A 25099-nucleotide genomic window follows, 5' to 3' on the forward strand; every position below is an offset into this window, starting at 1 on the left:
CCAGATTCAAATGTTGCTGGCATTGTTGGCGTAGGTAATGAACCAGATGCGAATGTTGTTGGCGTAGGTAATGAACCAGATGCGAATGTTGCTGCTGAGTTTGACGTATTTTGTGAACCAGATGCGAATGTTGCTGGCATCGTTGGTGTAGATTCTGAACCAGATTCAAATGTTGCTGGCATTGTTGGTGTAGTTAATGAACCAGATGCGAATGTTGCTGCTGAGTTTGACGTATTTTGTGAACCAGATGCGGATGTTGCTGGCATTGTTGGTGTAGATTCTGAACCAGATTCAAATGTTGCTGGCATAGTTAATGAACCAGATGCGAATGTTGCTGCTGAGTTTGACGTAGTTTGTGAACCAGAGGCGGATGTTGCTGGTAATGTTCAAAACTGAATCGCCTGTATTTCTTCGTAAGTCGGAAACAAGAATTCGACTGTTATTAACTTGTATAGGCTCTATGTATTGAGCCCGCTAACCGCAATCAGTCTCGATCAAATCCGCGAAAAAGGGTTTTCCATCCTTTTATCTATATACAATACAGTAATTCTATGTACCGACGTAGTACCCTAACGTGTTACCTGTTCAGTGGAAGGATTTAGAAGCAACTGTGGCTTGAGGATGGTTATGGGTATCGGGCTCCTATCCGTTTATATATTTTTTATTAAATACTGCGACTCTACAAAGTTTCATGATCATGTAAGTAATGTACGCTTTTGTGCGTATGTTCGTCGAAGCAGTACTTGCGCATGAGCATACGCCCAAGCACGCGCTGCTTGTCTTTCAACGTGTACCGTAGTGCACATATTCTATCTGGAGTGAATAAAAACATATTTGTTTTTACTCACTCCTGACTTTGTAATACAAGCAAATTTGAAGAACCTCATTTGCTATGATTATGGGTATTAATGTTATATTAAAAATTTTGTTTTATCGATTATTATTCATAGTTTATGATGAATTATATATATATTGTATGGATTAATTTCCGACTTAAATAACTAACTTTTTATTTAAATGGCAATCTTGCTATAATTTGTTGAATGAAACAAGATGTTTAGGCCTACTATTACTACGTATTTGAGGACATATGATGTTATAGAGGCTATATGATTATATTATTATATTATTATATTATGATTATATAGGCTTATATGATGTAGGCTTATGATGTCGTAGGCTCATGATGCCGTAGGCCGTTATGATGATGTAGGCTCATGATATAGGCTTATATGATTATATTATTAGAGGCTATAGATGTATATGATGTTGATGATGAGATATAACATCTGAATTGAACACTGATGCAGTCAATTATTGTGGTTTATGATGATCGCGAGCTACTAAGTCCAAAACGTGTTCTAAACTTAGAGTTCGTGCGATGTTTTTGCATATCGTGATTATCTATACCAGACATTGGCACGCGCGCGCGCACACGTACCAAGATTGAACACAGCTCGTTCGTACGTGCGTGGGTGTGCGGATGTCTATGTGTATGTGAATACATGTCGATTTTAATACGTTCAGAATAGATTTTAGCGGCGTATATGGTTAAATTACTCACACTATGTTGGGGTTCATAAGGTCATGAAACGGTGCGAGTATGTAAATGATTTTCTTAACCTAATCATTTGTCTTACTTGGCTAGTTCGTTCGCATGCCTTCAAACGGTAATAAGAGCAATGTGTTTCATTATTACAGAGAAGCCATGTGATGTGCGTAGACACGGTGTCAACGTCGTGGCGAGTGCCGTCTTCATGTGCAGATTTATTTTGAGTTCGTGAAGTTCCTCTCATGGCTTCTATAATTTGATACTAACGCAGAAAGTACTAGTACAGCCGTGCTGATATTATCTTTCGTTGATGGCGTAATAATCTTGAAAGTATTATTTTTAACCATCATATATATTTGTTCAATTTTTTATACAAAGTTAATGCAACTGTATTCGGTGAATGTGTACTTACACTAATAAAATTCAAGGCAAGCAGTGTGTCTAGCCATACATTGCAACTCTTCGTCTATAGCTTTCGTAGGTGGAGTATCACTTGATTGAAGCCATCATTTTGCGAAACATGCTAAGTCACGATAGTTTAGAGACGCGACAAGGTTGCTTCATGTGACGGCACTCACGACTGAATACACTCACGTACAGTACGTGTGATCGCACTGATAATGTATTCATGCATATCTGCTTATTTTCATTGTTTTCCAGCTTTTTCTAAGCGGATGTATTTCTCTAAGCTGTAGGAATTAAATTCAGCGACAAAAATTAGGGGTTCATGAAGTATAGGCACAGAATGAAACAAGCACGCTCAGCCCTAGTGTTTTATACCGCGTACAGACTCGCATGCGACTCTCACACAGAAATAGACTTTTCTGTTTCAAATCTTTGGCGTGTCTTCTTATCTTTCGCCTTATCTCTGCTTGAACTCTGCTGGACCTTATCACTGCGGTATTTCTCCGTGTGTGTTATTATATGTACGTTGCATGCCCACGTTACCATCTCTCTCTCTCTCTCTCTCTCTCTCTCTCTCTCTCGCTTTCCCCACTACTTATTAGAAAATAATGTGTCGGTGCTGCCACCTACTCGTCCACGTTTGCAACACTGAGCTGTATAATGACATTATAGTTGTTATACATAACGTATTTACAATTTAGTTATTATATATCTACTATATTAAGAAAGAGAGAAAGAGGGGAGAGAGATTGTGAGAGAGTGAAAGAGAGAAAGAGGAGGAGAGAGAAGAGGGGCGATGCCTGCTGTAGGCATTTAAATCCCTGTGCGATAAAAAAAATCTTTTTTTGCTGAACATCTAAACCAAGATGGTGACAATAAACATGCATTAATATTGTTGCATTTGGGTATTTTTGTCATATGATGGAAACTCTTTTAGGATTTCAGTTAAGGTTTAGGCAACAGTTGTCTGTTAACGTGGATCGATCTATGGTATTTAATAGCATAGGAAAAATGTTATAGATAAATCATCTTTACATTTGCAGGATGCTTCACTGGATTTATCTCGAACTGATAACGTCGAGGATTCAACAAATGAACTGGACTCTCCCCAGGGAAAAGGTGTCAAGGTCACCAATATCTGGTAATGCTTTTTAAAAGGTTGCCTTTGCACCAAGGTCAAATGGCTTCTCCTCACCAGCATCTCGTGACTTCCTTCGTAAAGTAAACTCATTACCAAAATCATATCACTACTAACTGGTCACAGCTTGAACAGGCTCATGTTATTGCTGTACAACTGACAGGTTAGGCATCGCGTTTCTATGTAATGAGTGTGTCTGGCTGCGTTGTCCTTTCAGGACGTAATGTACATGTGGGTCGGCCTTCCGATAATCTGTCTCGCGAGTCATGACTGATTATATATTCGTACACAGTTTACTGAAACGTCAACAGCAACAGCGAGTGTTACACTGCAAAAACGCCATATCGTTCTAACTAACAATATATACTTGCATTATATAATACTGTATATAAGTTACGTAATTATAGAAAACACTCTAGGATCCCATTGAGATATTCCATGAACTAAGATCTGTAGTTGCTACTCCTCTAAACGCAGAGAAACAAACTCTTAAAATAGAAAGAGTTTTGTGTAAAACTTTTTCGAACCCCCTGTAAACTATTGCAAAGAATTCTATTGAATGTAACATGGGAGCAAGAGCCATTTCTTATCAGTGAAATCATATACGGATCCATTATACAGACAGTAAAAATGAAAGTATGTGGTGCTGATGCAAGTATACTAACACGGCTATTACTGCATCCCTATTCTTTGGATTAATTGTCCTGTCAGAAATCCATTGTCATTGTGATGCCATTGCGCAAAGTGCGAGAGTTATAACGTTGTATATTTTCAATCCGAATGCAAAATAATTAACGTAAACTAAAGCCTATTATCAGATATATCTGCTGAGCTTTTCTCCACATTGCACTATCTGCATCTGCATCTACTGTCTGCGTTATTCGGGGTAAGCGTGTGGCATTGCACTTGATGTATGTGAAACTTTTCCTGTGTGCAACTGCGTCCTCACAGCTCAAGTAAGCCTTGCACGCACCGCTCTATTAACTTTTGCTGTTGCAATTTTCAGTCACGCTGTGTCACCCTCTAGTGCTGCACAAGTAAGTTACCCACAATGCTAACTATATAATCCAGGTTGTGTGCGTCGCTTTGTCCCGCGCACACCTAGCATGATCGGTGGTTGATTGACATGTCAAAAATATTCAGTATTAAAATAGCATATAATATGCTATATATGTGTGATACCATAACAAATTGTATTTGTACTTGACAAACTAGTTTTATAGCTATCTGTTTCATGATTTAGGTTTGATTTGTTTTTGTTTTTTAAATTGACGGTTGCTTTTTAGTGGTTATTAAGTTTTCTAACCGGATGTCGTGGGAAGTTTTTTTTTACTTTTTAACCCCGATGTGAAAGACTGTACGTGATTATTCTTTAGTATTGCATATGTCATGAAATAATGATGTCATAATTTGTATATATCAGTACATGTATCATGTACATAATTACGTCATTCGTGTGCATGTGTAACGCGATGGTGATGGCTTATCCGGTATCTAGTCATTAAAATATCTAAACATATATAATATATGTGTATATCATCTTAAAGCTAAGCCTTATCACAGGGTCGATCACTGCCATCTCTGTAATTTACAAGGGTACTCTAGAATCCGTTGTCAGCTGCCAATAGTACTACTTGTCAAGGAGTCACTACCATTGACATATAAAGGCTCTCTGATAAAGTGGCGTGCCAACCAACTAACGTCATTGTCGATTCTAGCCGTGTAAAATCCAAAATATGGGTTCACTCGAGGCTTCCGCAATGCACTCGTTTGTCGTCGGAGAGTTGACAAGGCTGTAAGAGCTGGTTGAATTTGTTACGAGAGACGTGCGGGCGAGCAGCTCTAGTTGGACAGAGGATTATATAAGTCGTTATATAGCTTCTAATGCAATTTTCGAACTTATATCGCTGGTTTAGAGAAATACTTGTATACCTGCTCAGAGAAAACCCTTCGCGATATTTTCTAATGGTTTATGACGAATTTGTCATTTGGCTTTTGTAGGTCAGAATATTTGTTTACTTCAAAGCAATCAGTAGCTGAATAGATGTAATATAATGAGATCATTTGATGGTATATTCCGTGTGATGGGTGCATCCGGGGCAAATTTTCGGTGATGGTGATTTGCAATATTTATTACTTATAAGGCTGGTCCACAAAAACCTGACTGTTTGCCGTAACCAGAATGACCCAGTAATTTGTTAGCAACTGAAATTTTTTTCCATTTAATTACACGATTTTTCCACTTCGAACTTTCCAAAAATCTTGACGTACTTTTAATAATGATGCGTTTTGCGTTTTTTCTTCTCAAATGAAAAAAACCTTCGAGGAAAATGCTTACCTGCTGACTTTCTCAAACCTTACGACAGGGATCACGGTAGCCAGACAGTTTCTTCTGGACTAGTCCAATCAAAGCCGATCAACATCTAACGATTTTTGTCGCCATTAAGTCATCGGTTAATCGCCCGGTGCGCGGTATTCTGCGACTTAAAATATTAGCATAAAACTATTGCTAACACCCATAGAATGTATGTCACCTACCGCAAACATGTGTGGCGACAAAAATTGGTAGGTGTGTGTCGGCTTTATGTGACTATGAATGTGGGTATGGCGGTATGCATCTGCATGAGAAAGGCTTGGTGGTGGGTGTTATTAAATGCGTACGTTTTAATGTCTTCATTGCATTTTAAATATTTGATTACCAGTAGTCATCAATAATTTATAACAATGTGCATATCGTAAAACCAGAACATTTACCAAATACCAACAAATTTATTAAAATTCCCCGGACGGATGAATATATTTCCCACTGTAAATACATTAATTTTACGTTTAGTGATGTATATATAACAAATATCTTACGATTGTAAATGGGGGAAAAATGATAAGTGATTTCCGTTAATCACGTATACTAATTTGGTGGTTTGTAAGTAATAATTCTACTACTCGAAACATTTCCAAAACGACGAAGAGCGTCTAGGCTGGGTTGCCTGCATATACACAGCTATGTGTGTGTGTGTGTGTGTGTGTCTTTGTAATTCACGATTGTAGTAATGCAAGTAAATTTCGTAATCGCGAGGTGCGTGTTTTCAAGTATGTGATTTCATGACTAATTACGATAATAAAGTAATATTCCCATTATTAATTCATAAATACAGCTGTTAGCTACTACTGCGCAAGCTTCATTCGATTCTAACTCTCTATGTCTATCTATCTATCTATCTATCTATCTATCTATCTATCTGTCTATCTGTCTGCCTATACCTATCTGTCTGTCTGTCTATACATCTATCAATCTATCTATACGATATCGATCGATCACGCACACACGTGAGCACCCACACCACACTTTTTCTTGATCTTTCTTGTTCTCGCTTCTCTCTCTCTCTCTCTCTCTCTCTCTCTCTCTCTCTCTCTCTCTCTTTATATTATATATATATATATACCACTTTTTATATCTATATATATATATATATCAGAAAGGTAGGGGATAATAGGGGGTTCTCTATGCATTTAAACGTGCATAATAATACTGTGAATAATATGAGGGACTCTTTATTTCCTATTAACGCTACTGTACTATTTTTTATAACAAATTGTGAATTTCATGTTTTATTTGACTGAAATGTTCTGAACGTTCTTCGTAGGGTTTACCTAGCAATCGTAACCTTCAATATTAACATATTTGGTAACTTTATTAACTTACTTGAGATAAGGTAGGTATTTTCGTAGCCATACCTTTACAATCATGTACTGCAATCCTGCGTGATTTTAATCTTTGTCATAGGAAACGAATAAAGATGCACTTTCCGTCGATATTCCACCGGAAGAGGCGACAGCAGCACACGACATCCTAATGAAGTTTAGGTTGGATCCGCTCACTATTGTATGTGTAAACGGGAGCAAACATAATCCAATGACCGCCGTATCCAGTGCAAAGCCGCAGGACGCCTGCAGCAAGCAAGACGCAGCCGTCGTCTTCTGTTAAAGCCCGGCGCACACGTTGGCGATTTTGTCGACAGGAACCGGCGATTCTGTGCACCAAACAAAATCCGCGGAGAAATCGCACGTTGCCGCTGCCGGGCCGTCACCGATTTGGACGCCAAGCTCGTCGCTGGAATATACAACATGTTTGATAGTTGTGCCCAGTCGCCTGAACAATCCGCTACGTCGTGCGCCGCCACTTGGCGATGGATCCGACAACAAGCTTTTTGGTCTAACCAATCAAATGCATGATGTTAAGACGTGATCAAATATTAGGCCAGCGCCGTGGAGTGTGGGTTTGAACAGTGTCACGTACATTCATACAATTTATTGTCGCTGACAGACGTTTGATATTGTCGACCGGGTGGCGCACACCGTGCCGCGGGATTTTTATCGACAGTACGGCGATAAAAATCGACGGGTACTGTCGATAAAATCGCACGTGCTGCGCCGGGGCTTAGTCGCAGTAGTTGAGTTACAGATGATGAGGTGCTATGTACGGTAGTCCTGCTACCGGGGTTGGCATAGTTAAACAAACTGAAGCCAAAACTGTTGCCGCTGTTGACGCAGTTTGTGAACCAGAGGCGAATGTTGCCGCCGATGTTAACGTGGTTTGTGAACCAGATGCGATTGTTGCTGACATTGTGCGTGTAGTTACTGAACCAGATTCAAATGTTGCTGGCATTGTTGGTGTAGGTAATGAACCAGATGCGAATGTTGCCTGCTGGTTTGACGTATTTTGTGAACCAGAGGCGGATGTTGCTGGCATCGTTGGTGTAGATTCTGAACCAGATTCAAATGTTGCTGGCATTGTTGGCGTAGGTAATGAACCAGATGCGAATGTTGCTGCTGAGTTTGACGTATTTTGTGAACCAGAGGCGGATGTTGCTGGCATCGTTGGTGTATTCTGACCAGATTCAATGTCTGCTGACATTGTTGGTGTAGTTAATGCAACAGATGCGAATGTGCTGCGAGTTTGACGTATTTTGTGAACAGATGCGAATGTTGCTGGCCATCGTTGTGTAGTTCTGAACCAGATTCAATGTTGCTGGCATTGTTGGCGTATGTATGAACCAGATGCGAATGTTGCTGCTGAGTTGACGTATTTTTGTGACCAGCTTGCGAGTTGCTTGTGCATCGTGTGGTGTAGATTCTGAACCAGATTCAAATGTTGGCTAGCATTGTTGGCGTAGGTAATGAACCAGATGCGATCGTTGTGCGCATTGTTGGTGTAGATTCTGAAGGCAGTTCAAATGTTGCTGGCATTGTTGGCCGACCGGTATGGAACGCATGCGGAATGTTGCTGCCTGAGTTTTGCACGTATTTTCGTGAACAGATGACGGATGTTGCTGGATTGTTGGTGTGATTCCTTGAACCAAGATTCAAATGTTGCTGGCATTGTTGGGTGTAGTTTATGAACCAGAGGCGGATGTGCTGGCATCGTTGCGTGTAGATTCTGAACCGCATTAAATGTTGCCTGACATTGTTGGTGTAGTTAATGAACCAGATGCCGGAACTGTTGCTGCTGAGTTTGACGTTTTTGCTGAACCAGAGGCGGATGTTGCTGGCATTGTTCGGGTGTAGATTTCCCAGCCAAGTTGTGACGACTTGTTGCGTTAGTCTATGACCAGCATGCAAGTGTTGCCTCCTGAGTTTTGACGTATTTTGTGAACAGATCGGATGTTGCTGACATTGTGTGTGATTCGAACCAGATTCAAATGTTTGCTGCATGTTTGGCCTGTGTTATGAAACAGATGCGAATGTTGCTTGCTGAGTTTGACGTACTTTTGTGAACCAGATGCGGATGTATGCTGGCCATCGTTGGTGTAGATTCTGAACCCGATTCAAAATCGTGCTGACAGTCTGTTGGCTGTAGTTAATGCAACAGATCGAATGTTGCTGCCGAGTTTGACGTATTTTGTTAACCGAGGCGGATGTTGCTGCCATCGTTGTGTAGATTTCCGACCAGATGCCAAATGTTGCTGCGCGTTGTTGAGTGCAATTGTGTGAACCAGATTCAATGTTGCCTCGATTGTTGGCTGTAGGTACAGTGAACCAGACTGCGAAGGTTGGCTTGCTGAGTTTGACGTATTTTGTGAACAGATGCAGATGTTGCTGCATTGTTGGTGTAGATTCTGAACCAGATTCAAAATGTTAGCTGAGCCTAGTTAATGAACAGATGGCGAATGATGCTGCTGAGTTTTGACGTAGTTGCTGAACCAGAGGCGCGATGTTGCATGCGTAATGTTCAGAACTGAATCGCCTGTATTTCTTCTAAAGTCGGAAACAAAGAATTCGACTGTTATTAACTCTGTATAGGCTCTATGTATTGAGCCCGCTTAACCGCAATCAGTCTCGATCAAAATCGCGAAAAGGGTTTTTCATCCTTTTATCTATATACAATACAGTAATTCTATGTACCACGTTAGTACCCTACGTGTTACCTGCTTTCAGTGGAAGGATTTAGACAGCCAACTGTGGCTTGAGGATGGTTATGGGATATGCCGGCTCCTATCCGTTTATATTATGTTTATTAATACTGCGACTCTACAAAGTTTTCATGATCTGTAAGTAATGTACCGCTTTTGTGCGTATGTTCGTCGAAGCAGTACGTGCGCTGAGCATACGCCCAAGCACGCGCTGCTTGTCTTTCAACGTGTACCGTAGTGCACATATTCTAGTGCTGGAGTGAATAAAACATATTTGTTTTCTACTCACTCCTGTTCCTTTGTAATACAGCAATTTGAAAGAACCTCATTTGCTATGCTTATGGGTATTATGCTTATATCTAAAATTTTTGTTTTATCGACTTATTATTCATAGTTTATGATGATTATATATATTTGCTATTTGGGGTTAATTTCCGACTTAATAACTACTTTTATTTTAAATGGCCAAATCTTGCTATAATTTGTGAATGAACCAGATGTTTACTATTACCTACGTATTTGATGGACATATGATGTTATGAGGCCTATATGATTATTTATTATATTATTATATTATGATTATATAGGCTTATATGATGTAGGCCTTTATGATGTCGTAGGCCTCATGCATGTCGTAGGTCATGATGCCGTAGGCCGTATGATGATGTAGGCCTCATGATATAGCTTATATGATTATATTATTAGAGGCTATGATGTTATGATGTGATGATGAGATATAACATCTGATCGAACACTGATGCAGATCAATTATTCGTGGTTTTGATGATCGCGAGCTACCTAAGTCCAAACGTGTTCTTAACTTAGAGTTTCGGCGATGTTGTTGATATCGTGTTATCTATATCAGCATTGGCACGCGCGCGCGCCACGTACCATATTGAACACAGCTCGTCGTACGTGCGTGCGGTGTGCGGATGTCTATGTGATATGTGAATACATGTCGCATTTTAATACGTTCAGAATAGATTGTAGCGGCGTATATGGTTAAATTACGCACACTATGGTGGCGTCATAAGGTCCACTTGAAAACGGCTGCGAGTATGTAAATGATTTCTTAATCATATTTGTCTACTGGCTAGTTTCGTTCTCATGCCTTCAACGGTCATAAGCAGCGCAGTGTGTCATTATTACAGAGAAGCATGTGATGTGCGTAGAGACGGTGTCACAGTTCGTGGCGACTGCGTCTTCATGTGCAGATTTATTTGAGTTTCGTGAAGTTCTTCATGGCTTCTATAATTTGATACTAACGCAGAAAGTACTAGTACAGCCGTGCTGATATTATCTTTCGTGATTCGGCATATAAGGCTTGACAAGTTTTAATTTTTAACCATCATAATATTTTCAATTTTTTATACAAAGGTTAATGAACTGTATTCGGTGAAATGGTTGTACTCACTAATAAACTTCAATGGCAAGCAGGGTGCTCTAGCCATACATCTGCCCAACTCGTTTCGTCTATAGCTTTCGTAGGTGGAGTACTCACTTGCATTGACCATCATTTGCGAACATGATAGTCACGATAGTTTAGAGGACGCGACAAGGGTTGCTTCATGTGAACGGCCCACTCACGATGAACTACACTCACGCTACAGTACGTGTGATCGCACTGATATGTATCATGCATATCTGCTTCATTTTTGTTTTCACTTTTCTAGGGATATATTTCTCTAAGCTGTGGAATTACATTTCAGCGACAAAATTTGGTTCATGAAGTGTAGGCACGAAATGAACAGCACGCCTCAGCCCAAGTGTTTTATACCGCGTACAGAACTCGCATGCCGACTCTCAACAGAAATAGACTGTTTTCTGCTTTCAAACCTTGGCGTGTCTTCTTTATCTTTCGCCTTACTCTCTGCCCTTTGACTCTGCTGGACCTTTCTCACTGTGGTATTTCTCCGTTGCTGGTCTTATATGTTACGTCTCCATCTCTCTCTCTCTCTTCTCTCTCTCTCTCTCCTCTCTCTGCTCTCTCTCTCTCTCGCTCTCCCATACTTTATATGAAAATTAAGGTGTCGTTGCTGCATCTACTCGTCTCGTTTGCACACTGCAGCTGTTATAATGACATTATAGTTGTTATACATAGTATTTACAATTTAGTTATTATATATCTACTATATTAATTATATATATATATATATTGATATATATATATATGTACAGTTCAGTGGTTGGCAAGTTTGGCAGTGGCCACGTTTTGGAGTTCCTCCTCTGCATACGATATTTTCCTAGCTGCCCGTTTCCTCTTTTACGCACATCTACTCCCTCGTTTGTCGTTTCAATAATTCCAATTTATGTGCATTAATTTGATTATATGTGAATTTAATTACAAAATGTTAACCTATAAAAACAGCTACAGGAACAATAAAGTAATAAATCGGTTGCTTTACAATACTCATTTCATTATACCCACGCACGCACCGGAATACGATAGGAGCGTCAATCTCGCAAGAATTCGCCGTCCTTCAATATGTCCTTGTTATAGTCCAATCCCTCCCATATTTAAATAATCTTTTCGTCAATAGGCCTACGTCTGTATCTACCGATACTCGGAGACCGTTTCATTATCAACGTTGCATCACAATCGTACAGACCTTGCAATTTTTAATGACCAACCCTAAAGTGTACAAGATAAAATATTTCGTACATTTGGTGGGAAAATATTAATCGATATTTATTTGTATGTCTGAAAGCGTTAAGCAGCTGACGTACCCACTCTTTCTCTCGATCGTACGGTTGGTACCGAACATTGTGTAAGATGCGCTAATTTAAACAAACAGTTTTTCACAATATAAATAAATCCATTTAAATATCTTCAGTATGCCATACGCATTCATTTGAGACCCTAGTTCAACTCAGACAACTTACTTGCATCATATCAGGAGTGCGTCAATACAAATATTGCAAAGAACAATACGTAATGGTGTTTATATTTATAATCCACTAGAAATAGTGGCATGTATTTATGTACAATTTATAGAATTATGACTTTATAATACACATTCACAGACAGGCAAAAATAACCATCCAGGAGCAAATTGAACAGTGTATGATTTACATTATTTATACATAATTTAGAGAAATATAAGAAAATAAATACCAATTGGTTTTTTTACTATTCATGTACTATTCAGTTCTTTTTTCGTATCGAGACATCGATACATCAAAAGAACACAGTAGGGGCCTACTCCTAAAACAATAGAAATGCTAAATTGGTTTCGGTGTGACTAAAGTCTATTTTTGAGGCTAACCTACCAGCGACTTTTAAAATCGATGCAGTGTTCCTGATAGTTTTATTGAAATCATTACGACACTATAAAAAATTCAAGCTTGATATGTGCAGAATGTACAATCCACTCTGCCAGATTTGTACAAAGCAGAAATGTGGCTCCCGCTTAACATATATTTTCAACAAATATGATGCCTACATGTCAGATGGTCACATGGTAAAAAACATTGGTCAGTCAATTTAACTTCACAGCAGCATAAGAAAGCAACAGCACACAGACTCACGTATATACGAAAGAGAATGCATAACAACCATAAATCGCCTCCCAGCGCGAAACAGAGTGAATTCAACCATTCTGACTTCATATAGTGCTAAAACCTGAGGTTAAAAAAATGTTTTCGCCAAGAGTATACTTTGACCAGATTTAACATAGACGATGTATGTATGTGAATATCACATATATCTTCTAATTAATTCAGTCGACATGTACCTATGGGATCCGGACAACCTTGTTAATATATAATTTTTACTGTGGTTTTGTGTAATTTTTAGTAGGATAGTGGTCTTTAGCTGTTTAATAAATAAATTTTTATTTGCTATAGTATACAGTTTCACCTACAAAATTTACTACTGGCTACGGTACCAAAGGTTTTTCCACATTATGACAAAAAACATTCCACAACTGTAGAATACAGTCAGTCAACAGTTTGGGAAATTCCCGATAACTTCCAACAAGAAGTTAGCAAATAAACAGTAGAGGTTGCAGGCTATCCAGTTCACCTAGTAAAATGTTTATGAAGTAGGAAATTATGGAAAAGTTTGGGATAAATCAAAAAGGCCATGTGCACGCTACAGCAATAGTGGTAATGAATTGAGCAAATCTAAATTAGGTTTCATTTAATGTTTTATATCCCCTTTTTTCGATATATATTATAAAGAAATTAAAACGAGATTGTAAAAACTACCAATAGCCAATAGGTATTCATCGATATTAAAAGCCTATGTAACTGACTGTGCTGAGTGTCTCAATGAGGGATGCCATAGATTGCGTGACTGGGGCTTATTTTCAAACTTTTCACATCATACAGGGTGCGAAATTAACGGGAGTCCGGAGTCAAATACTCCCTGATTTACTGTCAGACTCCCTGATTTGACATATGCAGGAGTCCGTGCGACTCCCTGAAAATTCTGCCATACTAACTAGTTCGTTCCAGAGCACGGCCTCACGGAATTACCGTATTTTATCAGCTAATGTCCAAAGAAAATTGGGCAGACGTGCAACCGCATGAATCTTCAAAATAAGCACATGCGTTATTGTTATTATATCTTTAATTTTGAACCTCAAACTGCGGACTCCCTCATTTTGTTGCGGACTCCCTCTTTTTGAGGGTAGGTAGTCCATTGGACTCCCGTGTTCAAAAGTTAATTTCTTCCCCTGTCATACATTAAATTTAAAAATTCTTAATCTTTAAAATACCAACGGATTGTAATCTTTCAACTTTTAGCAGTAGTTTCAGTTAAATCATTCATGCATTTTTGCAGATAACAGGTTATTTATCTTTTTTACTGCAAACTTCTGTTAAAAAGCATGTGACAATAAACTTTAAAAGTCAAACTTACCATACCACCACAAGTAACAGCACAAGCAATGGTGTGATCCAAAACAAACTAATTAGTTAAAAGACAGGTTTTTGATTGTTTTAACCATTCATATTGACAGGGAACATTAAAAATTAGTATTACACAATTAATTAACTGAAAATAAGGCTGAAAGCAGGAATAGTGTAACTTGTAAAGACTACAAAGTCTACTCCAATCTCCAGGATTAATTCAGGAAAAACAGGATTACTGGATAGCCTTCAAAGGTTATTGCCTAGCATGGTTTAATACTTCCAGACATGAACATTTTTGTAAAAAAATGGTTTTCTAATAATTGCAAAGATTATGTTGCATGTGAAAAAAACATGCTCAGAGAACTGAGCAGAAGATCCGGAAGTAACCTGGTAGCTGTGCAGTGTAAAAGTAGCAAGTGAAACTGGGCAAAACAAATAGTTGGTTTTGTCACAAAGGCTTGAATGTGGGCTTAGCTGTACACAGCACTGCATGAGGCAAACATTACAGAGTTTTCAACCAAAAACAAAGGATGCATATGTCCCATGTCCATGTGGTTCTACCACTGTTTACAAATTTTTGTACAATTGTACACGAATTTTTGTACAATTGTACACGAATTTTTTCCCCATGATTTGTCTGAAACTCTAGGACAATTTAGCACTCAATCGTCAATCAATTGAAACCATAACTGAGGCTTACTTTGCTGTTCACAGAGACTGCAGTGAGCACAAAAATGCACAATGATGATAATGATTATTCAGATCTAGTTCTTGCAAAACTAACGATCTATGTCGACTTCATTTGTGGTGGCTTCGTTCTCTGCACAGCTTATTGCCAAGGTCATTGTGAAATCATACATACCTCATCGAAACACCTAGAAGGGACGATGTTTCCGATACAGACAGAACGCACAGTCTCGTCCACCGTACTACGTCAAGAGAGTATGCTGCCTATGGCTTCATTCAGTTCCGCGTCACCCTGATCGCACAGCTTCTCCCCGCCCTCGGCCGCGCCATCGTCGAACGTACACGCCAGCGCGGAATAGTTCGGGTCCATCATGCATTTGCCGTCATCGTCGCCGTTCTCGCCCGCGTCGTAGTCGGACGGGTTGGCCGCGCCACGAGCGTAGACGTCCGCCGCCGCGTCGTAGTCGGACGGGTTGGCCGCGCCGCGAGCGTAGACGTCCGCCGCCGCGTCGTCGTCGTCGTCGTACTCCTCGCAGTAGTCGACCGGCCTGTAGACCTTCGCAGCGCGCGCGTAGTCGTCGTCGCCGACGACGACGTCGTAGCCGGTCTCGTCCTCCGCCATGCTGCCGTCGATGCCGAGGATGCTGCTCACCGCGTCCATTGTCTGCTTCCGCATCTCCACCTCCTCGCACGTCTCCTCCTCCTCTTCCTCTTCCGCATCCTCGCCGGCAGAGGCGGAGGCGGCGGCGAAGCGGGTCTGACCGTCGTCGTCGTCGTCGTCGTCTGCGCCGCTCTCTCCGTCGCCGCAGCCGTTCACGACGACGACGCGATTCGCGTCGGGGTCGTAGGTCGTTGCCGCGGCGACGGCTTCTTTGGCACCGGTGTACTCCTGCTTGGCGTCGACGTACTCGGCGTAGTCGTACGAGCTGTCGGCGTAATCGCCCGCGTAGTCGACGATGTCCAGCGACGGATGAGTCATGAGCAGCGTCTGCACTGCCGCCTGCGACTCGTCCATGCTCTCTTCGGCTTCGTTGTCGCCACCGGCGCCCGCCTCCTGCGTGTGGTACGCGTCCTCGGGCAAGCCGTTCAGCGCAAAGTATTCGTTTTCGCCCTCGACCAGGGCATTCTCCAAGATGTCGCGACGACGGGAGACCGCGTTCGGACTTGGCACATTATCACAGTATTCCTGTGGATCAGGAGTAAAGGCCCGCTCTGCTCCTTCCATAACACGAGGCTGATCCGTGGACGGCTTTCTGTCTGAACACCTGTCTTCCGCTAGCGCTTTCGCACATGCTTCACTTTTGCTGTTCACTTTGTTTAGACTTCTCTGCATTCTGCAGTCAGCAGCAGTGAGCACATACGTAGGCGCCTCATTATTCCCACCCAAACATCCAGGTTCAGCCAGTTCAGTTACACTCTCTTTGGTAGGTGAGTCAGCGACTCCGTTCTCTTCAGAGACGAGCAACGCGCCGTCAGCTGAAACTTCACTTTGAAAACAGTATGGATCACTATCCATGAAGCTATCTTCGTCACTAAGTGTTTGCTGTATTATGCTTTCTAGGGACAATGGTAGATTCAGCGATTCACTGTTCGGCTGAGACAAGTTCGATGACATCAAAACATCGCTGTTAGATGTAGGAAGAATAGTTGGCGAGTCAACTAGGGATTGTTTTGGTATGGACTCTATCTCAGTCTGACCAGTATAAGTCAATGAACTTGAGCAGGGTGACACAGAATAACCAGCTGTAGTGAAAGTGTTGAGTGGACTGACCAACGAACTATCAAAATCAGCCGTCGACGTAGCACTAGAAGGTGGAGTTGTCGAAACACTGCGATATACATCATCAATCACAGGTGTGTCGTGTTTAACAGCAGTTCGTTCCTCATCATTATCACTTGAATTTTCAACTTCCAGCTTATTAAATGCTTTAGAGCTATCCAAATCTTCAGCGGACGAACTGCCGTATTTATCAGAATCACTGTTCATTTCAGTCGCATCAGTAGTTGCTGCGGCAACTCGCTGCTTCTTGATGATCTCATCTAGTTTCAGCACCAACTCTTCGGGAACGGAATACTGGCCTGCATCTGCCGACGTCCTATCGGCCTTCAGCTCGTCTCGTTCTTGTCTGACGAGCAGCCGATTCAACATGACGCGCTCCCACGACGGCGACTCACGCTGGCTCTCCTGCAGCAGCATCAGCTGGAACTGCCTCAGCATCTGCTCCTTCTTCGCGAGCAGGCCGCTCGAGACGGCCTCGAACGTCTCGTCCATCTCGCCGGGGTCCTCCGACGCGGGCAACTTCGACGTGAACACGTGAAAGCGCAGCAGCTGCTTGCACGCGTCCTTCACCGAGCGGAACGGCACCTGCGCCGTCTGCCGCGCGGCGCGTGTGCACAGATTCTGATCCTTCGTCAGCTGCTGCTGAATGCGCGACGACTTCAGCACCGGGGTTCTACCGGTCGCCGAGCCGGGCCGCTTCGACCCCTTGCTCGTCTCCGCCGCACTGCTCGTGGATGGACTCGTAGCACTGCCGTGTTTCGCCGGACTCGACGTTGCCGTCGCTTTCACGCCCGGCAGCTGCACCAAATTCGCTAACGCGGGTCCGCCTTTATTCATCAACACCTGCTTTTGTTTCTCGACGAGCGCCTTCTGCTGCTCAAGAGGGAGCGTTTTCAGGTACTCCTGGAATTGCCTGAGCTGCTCCTGTGCCGCCGAAGGCAACTGCACTATCTGATTACCGACCCTCAACTTATTTGGAAAGCTTATTACTGGCGAGTATCCCGCCGCTGGGACACTAGATAATTGCGCAGGTGCCTGCAACATAGTTGAGGTTGCAGTCGTTACCGTCACAGATGACGTGGTAGTCGTTACAGGTCTCGTACCAGGCCTAATGGCTATGGGCACTGGTCGCTTGAGAAGATTACTCAGGTGGGAGTTGTGCGACTTAGCAGAAGTGGTTTCAGCTGGCTTCACTGCCGACACAATTGCATTTGTCTTAGGAGAAGAACTTGATTTCACATCCAACATACTAACAGGTGGTTCGACAGCCGCCTGCTGACCCTGTACTTGCGCTATGCCACTCTGTATAGCTGCCTCTCTACCCTGATTGATAATGGTTTGCTGAATGTTGAACAGTTGCTGCAGTCGATGTTTCTGCGTATCCGTGGGATCTTTTATGCTAAGAAGCCCTCTAATATGAACCTGCACTTTCTGTAGAATTTGCTGATTCTGTGGAGTCAATTGAATAGTCTGGATTTTTTGTCCCTGCACTGGTTTCGGTGCCAATTGTGGGACAGATGCTTGTGTGCTCTGAAGGTTGGACTGATGCTGATCGCTGTTCACAATTCGACTAATCTGATCAGTGGCCAGCATCTGCACAGCAGATTGTGTCCCATGCTGAAGCACTACATTTGGCTGTGTACCTGGCTTCCCTTGCACAATCATCTGTGGCTGAGGTGAGCCGAACAGCAGCCTCTGTCCCTGTGACATGATCACTTGCTGTGAGTTCGTACCCTGTGACATCTGCCCCTGTGCCGTCGTGTAGTGTCCGACCGACTGCGGTGCCATCACTGTCTGTGGCGATGACTGCAAGACCATGTACGGCGATGGCTGGGTGACAGGTATATGCCGTGGGCTAGAGTTTGGCTGTATCACGGCATACTGTGGCACTGCAGTGTTGTTTTGTGAAGGAGCACTTATGGACGTGACCATCGTTGGCTGGGCAGAAACAGCAGAATAATATGCACTTGTTGAAATCAACGGTTGTTGCACACTTTCACCAGATTGTTGCGACACAGGAAAATGCTGTACAGTCGACGTTGGCTGACCAGCGGCAGAGTCTATGCCTGGCACTGGCAGACTACTAGTCTGAGATCCCTGAATGGCATTATGTAGCACAACCCCATGTGAATTTTGGGAACCATGCTTATAATTCTGCTTCGGCAGCTTAAGCTGTTCATAAAGCAGTGAAGAATTCGTATTAGCGCTGACTGCCACTTGTTGTAGGTTAGGCACAGTCTGAGTATTACTGGGAGCAGTTTCTTGCATTTTCTTAGCAGCGATTAGGAACTGTCCCATAGTTTGCACATTAGGCACATTTGACTGAGAACTACACACGTGATTCTGCATCACCACCTTACTCCCAGTGTTGGCGATACTGGGCACTTGCTGATGCGGCTGGACAGAGGTCATCGGGAGAACTGGTTGAAGTTTTGACTCGGGCAAAGGTCCAGCACCCACAGAAATATTTGGTAAAACTAATTTACCTTGGTTCTGAATAAGCTGAGATATAGGCAGGTTCAAAAATACCTGCTGCCCATTGATCTGTGCACGCACTAACACAGTCTGTTGCTGCATCACTGCAGGTGGTGTAGCATTACTTTGATTTTGCACCATTATGTTCTGCAAGGACTGCATGCGAACTAACTCCACACTCTGAGATCCTGGAGCAACAGGTCTGACGGCCTGCTGTAATGTCACCGCATTACCAGTCGGTTTCACAAAACTGCTTGCACCGGCGACAGCATTTTGTGCTTGTATGTGAAGGATTTGATTACCGTTGTACATCTGCTGTGTTGAGTTCACAGGTAGAAACTTCACGTCTTGGCTGCCACCGACGCTTATGGTCTGTACCTGGGTCGGTGCCTGACTCTGAATCACAATTCTGTTTGCATTTACTGCCGACGGCTGCGCATAAGCACCTAGACCAGACTCTGTACCATGCAGCACATTTTGCTGCTGATCAACGACAACATGCGGCTGCCCAGGTAAGAGGTTCTGAATGTGTTGATTCGACTTGAGCATCAGGTGGTGGGGCAAGTGATTGGCAGAACCTCCTTGCACAGCTGTTGTTGGTGCAAACTGCGCAGGTGACGTCGATTGAGTCACCTGGAGAAGCAGTTGTGCCCCTCCAGCTCCTTTCTGACCCAGTCTATTCTCCACAGCATGTAGATTCTGCTGCTGCCCATTGCTCCCATCGTACACTGCAGATATAATCTGCTGCTGTGTTACACTGCCCCCTACACGGTCACTGGTAAGAAAATCATCTAGAGCTGCTGGATCATTGATCACATCCAGCAGACACTTCCCTTCTTCCATTTTCAGCTCTCGTTTTAGCTAGCATAGAGAGTGGTTCCGTCATCATTGTGCCATCCTATGACACAGGTAAATTAGTGGAAGTTTATGTATTTATCTGTTACGATAACCAGATACATGTGACTTGCTAGCAGTCGTGATCTTACATCTTGCTTGAAGGATACCCTGTGAAATAAACAGAACAGTCAAACAATAAAACAGATTTCAAGATCAGATAAAATCGAATGCGGTGGCATGATAGCGTAGAAAATGCTTGCAATATGTGCGAAGCTAAAATACTAACTTAATCCTTTTTTACCCCACTACTTTGCTCTAACATTAAAGCGATGTTTTTACCAACCATTTTCATATTTTCTCAACAGTTCTGATACTTTCTGGTACTTCTTGTATAACACCAAATGTATAAAGTAAGGCTAACATGTCATAGAACACTCGCACAACATTTTGCCACCAATATGTGATCCAACAATCAGCATTTCAAACTAGATTCTTTACATATGCCAACAAACCTAGCGTGTGATTTTTGCTCTCGCGAGACCAGAACGCTGTCTCTCCACTAGGTTAGTTTCCTTTGTATACATTTCGGGATAGGTAAGAGAGAAGGAAATTAAGTTTGTTGGAGGTAAACAAGTGACAAAGTTTATAAGGGAGGCTGTGGCACAGTGTGTGTGGGATGTAACACACTACTACCTAGGTCAGGGATAGTTTTAGGGTTTGCGGTAAAAACGCTCAATCAAGGGAAACAGTCGGAATATATGACTTATAAGTTTTAATTAATATTTCAAAAAGATATTCACATAAATATGTAACATTCCTACCAAGATTCAAGACAAATGGCAATATTTAGTCTGAAATGCGTATGCGGTATGGTGCACAAAGTATTGACATTGTCTGCGTGTGATCTGCCCTCATGGGTAGGTATAAATTACTATAATCAACAATAATATGATCAATATGTCGCATCGCTAACTCTGCATGCAATTGTATAACATTCATGGAATCACACTGTTATGTTTCAAGTTATACAAAATAAACATGACAGTAGGAAAACGATTGCGAGTTTACCGTTCAGCGGTTCCACACTGTAGGCATTTTCAGAACCATCGTGTGAGAAGATATCCTTATAATCGGCCAACATTTTCATGTTTGCTAGCGTCTATGGAAATTGCGATTAATTACAGTTAGACTTTGGATAACCGAAGTGCTAGAACACAATGATTTTGAACCAAACGCAAAACCAAACCTGGAAATATATTCAAGATTTATCAAACAATATGGCGACTTTTTTTGAAACGTGCTGCCACCTACACTGAGGTACGGCAATGACAACGGCGACCTGTTTGTGACCCCTTAGATCAAGGCCCGTAGCCAAGGATTTCTGGTTACGCGTATACTATAAAAAGAAATGCATATGCATGTCAAGTTAAAATTAGACATGCTGTGTGTTTTTTTGTATTTCCATTACGCCTAGTACGGAGTAATGCTGACTCAAATCGCAATTTTCCAATTAACCGACCTAGCTCTACTTGTAGTTGTAGCAGAGTTGTAGTAACTTCAACTAACTTGTAGTTGTAGTTGTACCAGAGCAATCAACTTATTTATTGATTTATATGCTCTGCTTGTACTCTGTAAAATAACAACACGCGAATAATTCATACCGAATAATACCGAATAATTCATAATTCTCCGACCTCGAAATTAACCACCCCCGAAATAATTGTCCGTCAAGTCTGAAAGGTCCGCCAACTTTCTGAGCGGAATATTTATCTTTGACGGCGGCCGGGATTGGCTGATACCAAGCATGGCCTCAATAGTAACTGGCGCGATTTTTAGTTTTAGTTTTAGTTTTGTTTTGTTGAACCGACACCGTTCGTGGAAATTTATATAATATCAACATTGAATTCATTCAGTGCAATGGAAAGTGGCTGGCAAGCAACTAGAAAAGCACTATTGCGTCTTGGAGAGTTGCTTTTGTGTGAAATATGGTAAAGTTTCCATGTGTCTGAAGTTTTTGGTGATGTTGATTGTTGTTATTAATAATATTAATAATATTATGTTAACTTGTAATGTTAGTTGCCTTTTAGGCAGTGGCTACGGGTACGGTAGCTGTATCTTAAAGTTAATGTCTCGAGGCTACGGGTACGTAGCGGGAGGGTTTTTTTTTTCGCTATGTCCAAGTCATAAGAAGAGAAAATAGCATAAGCTCTAGTCAAGTTAACGAGCGCTGCCATGGTCTGATAAATCAACGTGCCTCAGAAACTCCATGTTTTATATGGTGGCATTCCACTGCATTGTCCACCGATAAGTGTTTAAACCACTAACCCTAATGCCTAACGCTAAGCCTAGGAACACCACCTGTGCGATTTCTTACGGCTGGCCGCTTGCGATCTATACAATACCGGTGCCGGGTCGCGCGCGATGTGTCCCGGTCTTCCCGGCAGCGCGTATGTTTCGCGCGCGATCCCATACGACCGGCGCATCGCTTGCATTCAACATGTTGAATATTCCCGCCCGGTTTCCATCGCTTGCGCACAGCGCATGCGGCGTTGCATGCGCTTGCACCCAAAAAAGCCGTGCCCAACACAATGAACAATCGTGTTCGAACCAGCGATTGTTTTAGCAGCCAAGCAAGGTAGGCAACGAAGCTAGGAAGCCGTTAGAGTGGTTTGCACCGGACAGGATGTGTCGCAGCTGTACCGCAACTCGTACGGCGTTCTAAAATCATGTGAGCGAACGATGACTACGCTGACGGGCCGGGCAGCGTACAGAATCGCTAGTGTGTCCTAGGCTTTAACCTAAACCCTATTTTTAAAAATATATTAAAAATTAATTTTTAATGTTGTAAAAATTTAATTGTTGTTATTAAATGTTGTAAATACAATCAGTAAATATTTGCGTTATGATTGGAAAAAGAATGTTTAAACAAGATAAAGATTAGAAAAATACAGAAACAGGAAAATAATTAGAAAAGGAGTATGGGAGTTGCGATCCTTTCGACTGCCGTGTTCATATAAACTTGGACGCCCGCGATGGTACGTGCTAAGGCGTAATCGAGTATATTAGATAACTAGAATTTTTGGATGTGCTATGGTATATTACGACATTGTGACGTCGTTGAGCCGACAAAACAAGTTCAACCAAATAGCAGCGCTCATTTAGAAGCCCTATGTTCTTTGATTTTCAGCTAGGAAAAAAAATCACGCGGACGGGAAGCCATTCGCTGTCATACTTAACGATGTACCAAAGATCGCTGGCGGTGGCGCCAGACTTCGGTAAATAACGCCTTGGAAATCGTAAATCACGGATTTGAGAAGTTTAGATGAGCTAGAACCCTAATGCCCAGGGTTCTCCCACACGTTGCGCCAACGGGGCGCGCGCGCCCCGTTTGGGAAAACTCCCCCCTGTTGGTTGTGCAATCCGGTGCGCCACCGATTAAATACCCTCCGGCCCCGATTAAATTCCACCAGCAATAAAAGTTTGCCAGCGAGGGAATAGCGATAGTCAAAATTCTCCATCGACCAGAACACCGCAGTCACGTGTATTTTTTACCGTGTCCACGCATGCACTGCAGACAATACACAATACAAACAGCTGCAACCTGTTCCCACACGCAACATCTAACCTGTACACCGATGCTTCTGGGCGTATCTTATCATAACACGAGAACCCAGAAATGACGTCCTCTATGGCGTGTGGTTGTACCGATTTTTAGCGCATTAATATGGGTGGTACCGGGCTAATAAAAACACGCCCACCCGGACCCCCCCCACCCCTCACCGCTTCCCCTCCTCCTCCACCCTGTTTGAAATTTCATCCTGGGATGAAACCCTGTAACGCCTAACCATAACCATAACCCAAACCTAGTGGTTGTGGTGGGTTTTTCGTTTTGGTTTGTATTGGCTGGTTCTTTTGCGTGTGTGGCTATCCTATATAGGATTGACCGCTAACCCTAAACCTAAACTCCCCAAAAAGGGCTTCAACGACCGACGGCTACCAGTACCGTCCAGGCGCCACTGCGTACTTTTTACTTGCGGGAACGAAGTAATCGCGTCCCTTCTCAAAAAATTCATCAGTAGTCCGGTATCCTACATTACGATATTACATTTACATGGCCCGCTTTTTTCAATTATTTGAAGAACTACGCAAGCATTGAAAAATTTAATATATTATAAATTGAGCCTACCATTGCGGAAAGACGTGAGATTGCTCGCTAGCTAATAGACTAGAGTAATAACTAATATTTATTGATCAAGTGAATCGCAGTACAAATCGTGATGAATTTTATATGCATACAGGGTTCTCTCCTACGTGCGGCAAGTGACAGGGGCGCAGGCCCCGTTTGGAAAACTCCCCCCTGTTTTCAAATCGGTCCGCGCCCGTTTTAAAAATACCCTCCGCGCGCCGATTAAATTCCACCACAATAAAAGTTTGCGCAGAGCGGGAATGCGAGCGCAAGTAATTCCCATTCGCCAGGGACAACCAGCGTGGTATATTTTTACTTGCACTTGCAGAACAATACGACAAGGTTAGCAAACAGCTAAGCGCTGTCCCAGCTGTGCTCCACACATCAACACCGCTAAAAACCTGAACACTCGAGCTCGTGCTTACTATATATACATAGAACCTCGCAAAATACCCGTCTATGGTGTGGTGCGATTTTACGAATTAATAGTGGTGACGGTAAAAAAAAACACCCCGCTGGAACCCCGCTAAGTTTTTCACACCCTCCCCCTCCCCCCTCGCCCTTCTCCGCTCCCCTCCCCCTGTTTTGAATTTCCATCCTGGGAGAAAACCGCTGATAGATAAATGTCATGCGTAATTGCCATTGGTAAGTAAAAAGGTGGGCATGCTGTGGGAAAATTCAAGAACTGTGCTGTTTTGTACCGCCCTAAACAGACATCGTGATCATCATCATCATTAGTCAGCACCCTAACCTGATCCGGAGATTTATAGCC

At 42.4% G+C, this 25099-nt stretch overlaps 3 protein-coding genes and 1 long non-coding RNA gene across 4 annotated transcripts in view; 3 read left to right on the top strand and 1 right to left on the bottom strand.

Annotated features, from left to right (window-relative positions):
- On the top strand, window positions 1-2004 carry LOC106814908. Its single transcript, XR_001394677.1, has 2 exons — window positions 1-34; window positions 68-2004. It is a non-coding gene; the product is annotated as an uncharacterized LOC106814908 (long non-coding RNA).
- Window positions 1-7062, top strand: part of LOC106814654 — an 86395-nt gene extending 79333 nt beyond the window's left edge. The window contains exons 19-20 of the mRNA XM_014819003.1: window positions 3001-3098; window positions 6880-7062. Coding sequence (XP_014674489.1) covers window positions 3001-3098; window positions 6880-6949 — 168 coding nt within the window. The 3' untranslated portion in view covers window positions 6950-7062. The remainder of the gene's footprint in view (window positions 1-3000; window positions 3099-6879) is intronic.
- An 8795-nt stretch (window positions 7063-15857) lies between these two features.
- Window positions 15858-21409, bottom strand: LOC106814943 (chitinase-like protein PB1E7.04c; the record flags this gene model as incomplete). Its single annotated transcript, XM_014819338.1, has 2 exons — window positions 21210-21409; window positions 15858-20309 (listed from the first exon to the last, which is right to left on the bottom strand). A coding segment is annotated over exon 2 (4290 nt), but the record flags the coding sequence as incomplete, so codon positions are not given.
- Window positions 21410-21977: 568 nt separating this feature from the next.
- Window positions 21978-25099, top strand: part of LOC106814931 (BRCA1-associated RING domain protein 1-like) — a 9259-nt gene continuing 6137 nt past the window's right edge. Inside the window, exon 1 of the mRNA XM_014819317.1 lies at window positions 21978-22129. Coding sequence (XP_014674803.1) covers window positions 22059-22129 — 71 coding nt within the window. The 5' untranslated portion in view covers window positions 21978-22058. The remainder of the gene's footprint in view (window positions 22130-25099) is intronic.

This window comes from Priapulus caudatus, unplaced genomic scaffold, assembly GCF_000485595.1.
Source record: "Priapulus caudatus unplaced genomic scaffold, Priapulus_caudatus-5.0.1 Scaffold27, whole genome shotgun sequence".
In the NCBI taxonomy this organism is placed as follows: domain Eukaryota; kingdom Metazoa; phylum Priapulida; class Priapulimorpha; order Priapulimorphida; family Priapulidae; genus Priapulus; species Priapulus caudatus.